Source organism: Hemiscyllium ocellatum, chromosome 11, assembly GCF_020745735.1.
Source record: "Hemiscyllium ocellatum isolate sHemOce1 chromosome 11, sHemOce1.pat.X.cur, whole genome shotgun sequence".
NCBI classification, from domain to species: domain Eukaryota; kingdom Metazoa; phylum Chordata; class Chondrichthyes; order Orectolobiformes; family Hemiscylliidae; genus Hemiscyllium; species Hemiscyllium ocellatum.
The window spans coordinates 63,446,260-63,454,667 of record NC_083411.1 but is presented as its reverse complement, the minus strand read 5'-3'; the positions used below and the strand labels follow the sequence as shown (position 1 = coordinate 63,454,667).

General features: G+C 39.5%; 1 protein-coding gene across 1 annotated transcript in view; it reads right to left on the bottom strand.

Moving 5' to 3' along the window:
- Positions 1-8,408, bottom strand: part of LOC132820038 (sodium- and chloride-dependent neutral and basic amino acid transporter B(0+)-like) — a 99,775-nt gene that overhangs the window by 2,192 nt on the left and 89,175 nt on the right. Inside the window, exon 19 of the mRNA XM_060831959.1 lies at positions 8,213-8,321. Coding sequence (XP_060687942.1) covers positions 8,213-8,321 — 109 coding nt within the window. The remainder of the gene's footprint in view (positions 1-8,212; positions 8,322-8,408) is intronic.

Below are 8,408 nucleotides of genomic sequence, written 5' to 3'. Positions count from 1 at the left end.
CCCAGACACTCATTTCAGATTAAGCAGCATTTCACTTGTACCTCTTTCAATTTGGTCTATTGCATTCGTTGCTCCCAATATGGTATCTCTATATCGGAGAGACAAAACGCCAGCTGGGTGATCACTTTGCTGAGCACCTTTGGTCTGTACGCAATCAGGTCCTGGACCTTTCTGTGGCTTGCCACTTTACACACAATCCTGCTCCCGTGCCCACACATCTGTCCTTGGCCTGCTGTAATGTCCCAGTGAAGCTCAACACAAACTGGAGGCATGTTACTGCCTGCTGTTCTCAACATTAAATTCAACAACTTCAGACAATTTTATTTCATTTATTTTATTTATCTTTTTAAAATTTTTTTCACAGTTCTGTACCTCTTATTTCTGATTGTCTCTTTCTCTCGCTCCCCACTCTCTCATCACCTTTTTTCTCTCCTCTTGCCCCTTTGCTAACCTTCTCCGTTTTTTCCATTTTGCCTCTGCTTCACCCCTCAACCCCCATATTTTGTCACACAGCACTGGCTTCAGCCTTGGTCATTCACAGCTCCGAATCTCCCTATAGTCTTTCTATGAGCTGTCATTATCATCTCCTTATTGCTACCTTTGCTTCTGGAGCCAAGACTCACCTCTCAGCTTCGTATAAATACCTCCCTATTTCTCACCTTTTTTTAGTTTTGACAAAGAGTCATTTAGACTCAAAACGTCACGTCAGCTCTTTTCTCTCCTTACAGATGCCGCCAGACCTGCTGAGATTTTCCAGCATTTTCTCTCTTGGTTTCAGATTCCAGCATCCGCAGTAATTTGCTCTTATCCAGAAGTAGCCAAATGGCTGGTGCAAGCTCCCACAGAACCAGGACTTTTAGTTTTACTTTATTAATAGCAGTTGTTGGGGTCCTGAAGCTGTTTCTCTTCTCTCCGTTACAGCTAAAGCTGGGGGCTCTCTTCCTGCTGCTAGAATTGCATGTGGAGAAAGTGAGGACTGCAGATGCTGGAGATCAGAGCTGAAAAATGTGTTGCTGGAAAAGTGCAGCAGGTCGGTAGGCATCCAAGAAGCAGGAGAATCTATGTTTCGGGCATAAGCCCTTCTTCAGGAATTGCATGAGACAATCTATTTGATTGAATTTGCCTTTGCCAACGGTATGTTTATGGGACATTACTATATTGGCACAGTTACTGTTTAGTAGTTAATTAATCTACTATTCTGTTAAATTTTCCAATAGAGCTAATTTATTCCAATTACTTGTTTCTTTTGTTGTATTTTAATGATAGTGTATGAATAAAGTGTGCTTTGCTTCAAGATTGGTAGTTTGACCCATTAAATTGCATCCAGAATGCAACACTTGGCTTTAAAGTAACAAAATGTCAAGGTCTAGGCTATTTTCTTAATATTTTGAGGGGTTTTGGTCTGACTCATAACAAATCGAAGGTTCCTGTCAGGATCAAAATCTCTACTTGGATTCAGCATAATTGGATTCAGGATAACTGAATTTGAAAGCAATGTTGAAAGTTGGTGTTTAAATTTCAGGTGTTGCATTTGGTTGATTTAAATACGGGGTGCTTTGTGTAGTAATGGCGCTTTCAGTTACTAAGAATATCCTGGGGGTGGAAGAAGTCACATTGGGAGCTTTACAGAAAGTGATCAAGGCAATGGGCAAACAACCTAGAACTTGGGTTGCCTGTGACTGTGAGGAAAGGGAAAAAAGTGTAGCAATCGCACAGTACTTACAATTGCCAGGAATGCCATTGAAATGGCGAAACTCAATTGAAAATTAAGAAGCTCGAGTTAGAGGCAAAACAAAAAGATAGAGAAAAGGAAATGAAACACTTTTGAAATATTATTAAAAGAAAAACAAAAAGAAAAGGAAAGGAAGGCCCGAGCAATGAAAGGGACAAACAGAGAGAAGAAAGGGAGAAAGAGAGAGCTTTTGAACTTCAGAGGTTGGAACTGAAAACTCAAAGTCAACTCAACATGGTGGAGGTAGAATTGAAAGGTAGTTGTTATGAAGAGGACAGTGATGGAGAGCAATCCCATTGTGGCCAAAGGCCCAGTGGGGATCTGTTTAAATATGTCCAAGTGATGTCTAAATTTGATGATAAGGATGTAGAAGCCATTTACATTTCATACGAGAAAGTGTTTCAACATTTGAAATGGCTGGTGACCATGTGTGTATTGCTGATCTAAACAAAGTTGATAGTGATACAAATACCTCACTGACTGTACCTATCAGAGAAGGCACCTGGGGAGTACGATGAGATGAAAAAAGCCATCTTAAATGCATACGAGCTAGTACTAGAAGCATAAAGACAACGTTTTAGGGAAGAAACTTGGCCAAACGTTCAGAGTTTGATAAGTAGATAAGGGCACTGAAAACATATGACGCACTTCAAGAGATAATTATTTTGGAGGAGTTCAAAAATTCACTTCCTGAAGTAGTGAGAACTCATGTTGAAAAGCAGAGAGTTAAGGCTGGCAGATTAGCAGCAGAAATGGCAGATGATTATGAGGAAGTTCGTAAATCAAAGTTTGGCTTCCAATATCAATTTCAATGTGAGGGATATAAATTAGGGGGAAAAAAAAGAAATCCTCAGGTGGTAAAGGAAAAGCAGATAACATTGAAGAAAGTAAAGATAGTTTACCAGAAGGTAAAAAGAAAATCCATGAGGGGGAAAGAGAAGTAAAAAAACTCAGGAGTTTTCACTGGAATAAAGTAGGTCACATGAAGTCACAGTGTTGCTTGCTTAGAAAAAGCACTGAGAAGACAGACGTGGAAATACAAGATAAACAAGTGAGTTTTGTTGAAGTGGTACTGGAAAGCACAGTGGAAGCTAATAACATGCAAATAATATACAACCTGATCAGGAGTTGATTGAGAAGGAAGTGCCAGATCTCTTTAAAGAATTTATTTGCATGATAAGGTTTAACTCACGTATGCCAACAGGAGCAGGAAAAGAAATTCAGATTTTAAGAGATATAGGAGCAAGTCAATCTTTGATGGTGAGAGTTGAGGAGATATGTACTTCAGAAGGAATACTGCCAGAAATGGTAGTAATGTGTGGAATTCATGGTAAGAAGACAGTGTTCCATTCTCCGCGTGCACCGGTTTCCTTCCACTGTCCAGAGATGTGCAGGTTAGTTGAATTGGCAATGCTAAATCGCCCACAGTGTTCAGGGATGTGTACATTAGGTGCACGAGTTAGAGGTCATGTAGAATAATAGGGTAAGGAATGGGTCTGGGTGGATTACTCTTTCGAGGGTTGATGTGGACTTTTTGGGCCAAATGGCCTGTTTCCACACTGTAGGGATTCTATGATTATATAAAGTGAAGGTGGAGAATCCAGTGAAAAGTGGTGAAGTGATGATGGGAGCAATAAAGAAATTCTCAGTTCCAGAGATACAGTTTATCCCTGGTAATCATCTAGCTGGATCACAGGTGGATGTGATGCCTACTGTGGTTGAAAAACCAGTGGAAAATCAGGCAACTAAGGTGTTACATGAAGTATAACCTGGGATTTCTCCTAACTATGATGTCAAGGTCACAAAGCTGCAAGTGGAAACAGGAGGAGGAATCAAAGAGTAAAGATAAGGAAGTGGATGTTTAAACATCAGAAATTATATTTCATCAAATGGTTGAGAAAAAAAAACAAGAACAGGTGGAGGTCAAAGTGGATATTTTAAGTTCAGACAAATTAGCTGAATCATGACAGAAGGATTAAAAACTAAAACAGTTGTCAAAAAGTATTTACAGAAGAAGAATGAGTTTATCCCAGAAAATTACTATCATAAAAATGAAGTTTTGATGAGGAAATAAGATGATAGAAAATTCAGGCAGATGACAAATGGGCAGAAGCTCATCAAGTTCTATTACTGGAGGGTTATAGAAAGGAGATGTTGCAGGTAGCACATAAATTATCAGGAGGGGAGCATTTGGCAGTGAGGAAAACTCAAGCCAAAATACAAAAACATTCTTATTGGCCTGGACTGTATTTGAATGTAGTTGACTTTTGCCATACATATGTCAGGTAATCGCAAAACCTCAGGTAGTGATTAAACCAACACCCTTATTACCCATTCCTCCATTTGTGAAACCTTTTATAAGAGTTTTAATTGATTGCTTAGGGTCCCTGCCTAAATGAAATATGGAAATCAGTATTTGTTGATCATAATAGATGTGCATACTAGATTTCCAAAAGCCATTCTATTATGCAGTATCACGGTTAACAGAATTGTGAAAGGGTTACTCTTTTTTTAACTAGACACAGACTACCCACAGAAATACAATTGGATCAAGGGTCAAATTTTACATCAAAATTATTCAAGGGAGTTATGAATAACGTTAGAGCAAAACAATTCAAATCCACTGCATACCACCCAGAATGACAGAGAACATGAGAACAGAGGCCTCAAACTTTAGACACCATGTTGAGGGCTGAGAGTCAAGACTATCCAGAGGATTGGGATAAAGGAATTCTATTTGCAAATAGGGATGCACCAAATGAAACTACCAAATTCTGGTCATTTGAGTTAGATTTTTGGCATGAAGTGAAATTAGTTCAGGAGAAATTGGGGAGTCAGAGTTCAGAACCATGTATGTGGACTATGTGTCAAATTTCATGGGAAGATTAAATGGAGTGAATGAGTTGGTGAGACAGGATTTTAAGTAGCACAGCATGTGATGAAACAGAAAGCAGACAAAAAATCAAAAAGTCGCAATTTTGCCAGCAGAGATAAAACGTTGGTGTGAAACCCAGTGGTAGGTGAACATTTAAAGGCAATATTTAATAGCCTTATCAAATCAAAAGTAAATCGAGTCAGGTGAATTATTTAAAAAGAACACTAGATCGGAAGAAATCTCACACCATGTATCATGAGAATATGCTCAAAAGATATTTTGATAGACAAGAAAAGCAAAAGGAGAATGCATTACTGGCTACAACACAGAGTGAAGAACCAAGTTCAGAGGACTCTGAATTGGATATTTCTCAAATTATTCTGGGCAACAAGGAAGATCTCAAAAATTGGAATAAATTAATGAGTTGCCTTCCAGAGGAAAACTGAAATGAAAGAGTTATTATAATCACATAGCAAGATATGTAGGAATAAGCTGGAAGTACTAACCTGATTATGCATGATGTAGATATTGGAAATGCTCTTCCAATAAAGCAACACCCTTACGGACCGAAACCTCTAAGGTTTGCACAAGTGCAAAAAGAGATTGAATGCATGCTCAAATACAACATAATTGAAGTGAGTTGTAGTGAATGGAGCTCACCAAGAGTGATGGTCCCAAAACTAGATAGTAACCAACAATTATGTGTAGACTATCACAAAGGCAATGCAGTTACAAAATCTGATTAATTTCTTATTCCATGTTTGGAAAACCGTATTGACAAGCAATTTACATTTCTAATCTGAAATAGTGAAGGAATCTCGGCATTCATGAATGGACTGTACCAGTTTAAAGTATGTCATTTAGTATGAAAATGGAGCCAGCCACATTTCAAAGACTAACTGAAAGATTAATAAAGTAATTTTGGGATTATCCAATTGATTACCCATCAATGTTCTGGTGATTTTTAGTCATGCATGGAAAGTACATTTGGAGCATTTATCGGAGTTTAATCGACTTCAGGAGGCAGACTTGATGATAAATGTGGCTAGGAGTATGTTTGCAAAAGCTCAAGTCATGTTCATGTGCCATGTCAATGTACGTAAACAAATGGACTTACAGGATGTGAAAACAAAGGTTATTGGGGAATTTCCCATACAAAGAGGGAAGTATCAGACTGGTTGAGTTTCTCCAGCAATTTCTGCTACAAAGAATTCAGATTTCGAAACGAACAATGAGTCAGATTTAGTTAGCTGCCAAGTGAGTGTGAATAGTCATTTCGTAATGATCATTATACACAAGTTCAACGATGACTCTATGATAAGGACAAACATGAAACAGCTACAAAAATTCTCAACTGAGGAAGGACTGATTTTAATAGAATGAGATAGATACTGCAAAGTAAAAAAAGGAAAATTCAACGGATGCTGGAAATCTGAACTAAAAAATAGAAAATATAAGAAATATTCAACAGATGTGGCAGAGTCTCTGAGACAACAATAGAATTAATGACAGTTATTTATTGTCACAATTACATTTTTATCCTCTATCTACGTGCTGTCGTACAAAGGTCCACAACGGAGAAATATGCAGTGTATCTTCAATCCATCTGAATCCTGAATACAGAACCATTGGGAGGAACCAAGTTATTCCCCAAGTTATTTTTTACAGCACTAGCTGCCATATTCTAGTAAGTGAAGGGTTTAAATGTCCCAAAGCCTCATTGAAAAGCTACAGAGAAAAAACAATAAGGTGAGTGGGTAGGACAGCAGGCAAGTGAGTGTGTGGGATTGGGGGAGGTAGGTGGGGAAGAAAATATACTGCAAAGTTCAAGAAGGCAGTGAGTCTAGCTGTGTCACGTGTCAGGAGGAGAAAGTAGGGACTGCAGATGCTGGAGATCAGAGCTGAAATCTGTGTTGCTGGAAAAGCGCAGGTCAGGCAGCATCTAAGGAGAGGAGAATTGACATTTCAGGCATAAGCCCTTCTTCAGGAATTCCAGCAACACATTTTTCAGCTCAAGTGTAAGGAGTCCTGACAGAGTTTGAACACAATATGTCTTATAAAGGTGGATCATTACACAGAGACTTCAGGATCAGTGCAGCAGAATATTACCTGTAATACACAATACACGCATGAAAAAGGTGTGCCAGTGTGAAGCAACATTAGCAGCATTACAACATAAGCAACAATAAATCACAACAAGTAGTTCATCTGGGTGCTAGTGAGTGCTAACTGATGCATAATGAGGTGGTTCCAAACATTGATTTTGTTCAAGTTAGTAACCCAAAATATCGCAAGAATCACTGACAGTTGGTGTTGCTGATCTGTCATCCCTAAACAAAACGTTTGAACTTGAAGCCTTTTCTGAGATACTGTGCTCTGTTCTCCTCTGTGCTCTCCACAGTTAAAAATCACACAGCACCAGGTTATAGTCCAACAGGTTTAATTGGAGGCACTAGCTTTCAGAGTATCGCTCCTTCATTAGGTGGTTGTGGAGGAAACAATTGTAAGACACAGAATTTATAGAATCTGGTGTTGTGAGATTTTTAACTTTGTACACCCCAGTCCAACACCGGCATCTCCAAATTGTGCTCTCCACAGTCTCCAAATGAAATCACAACTGACACCACCTGAAACACTGAAATAATCTGTCAGTCAGTCACTAATTGGACATCTTGAAGTCAGCATCAGCTTCCATCTTGTCACAAAGGTTTGTTATTCTTGTAGTGCCTATCAGTGATTACACATTTGTGTAATTATTACACACAGTGCTAGTGTGAAGTAAGGGTGGATAGCATAACTATTGGTGAGCAGGTTAGATTGCTCTCTGGTTCATTTAATGCAATCTTTTTACGCCAATTAGTTGTCCTCGGTGTGTTTTTCTCTTCCCTGTATTTTGGATTTCATGACAATACCTCCTCCTTTTCTGTAAGCCAGATATGGGAATCTCCAGACATTGCCCAAACCGACTGCTGAACCGATCACTGACATCAAGGAGTCAGTCTTTGAAGTCCAGTTACCTCGCACCACATTCTCATCACTTTCCTCATAGGATCATTGGTGGCAGCCTGGGGAAAAGAGAGGTGATGGCTGATTTAAAAAATTGTTGGATAAACGCAGCAGATCTGGCACCATGTGCGGAGAGAAAGCGGAATTAATGTTTCAAATCCAGTGACCCTTCTTCAGAACTGATAGTACCGAGGAACAAACTGTATAAATGCTGATGACAGGGGAGTAAGCTGACCAAGTCCAGAGGGACAGAAAGTAAGTTAGATAAAGGAAGGATTGATAGTATGGCAGGGAGGGGAAAACATGCTAATGATGGGGCCCATGAGAAAGAGAAAATGGGTCGACCTGGCTGAAAGCAGCCATGTCATGACCTGGCCTAGAGTAGATAAAGGACATTGTTAGCTCAGTTGGCTGGATGGCTGATTTGCAATGCAAAGTGATGTCAGCAGCATGCATTCAATTGTTACTATATTGGATTCTCCTTCTCAACCTTTCGCCTTGCCTTAGGTTTGATGACCTTCAGCTTTAACCACCACCAGTGTCTCTCTCTAACAACAGAGTAGTCTTATGGCCTGGTAGGACGATGGGGGTAACTTTACCTGAAAAGGTGCCGTGGCCCTAAAATCATTGAACTCGATATTGATCCTGAAGTTTGAGTTTCCCAAGCAGAAAGCAAGATGCTGGTCTTCCAGCTTGTACGTAGTCTCGCTGGAGCATAGCAGCAAGCCTGAGACAGAGATCTTGGTCTCTTTCACATTCACAACCCCCCACCCCAGACAGACAGATAGAAACACA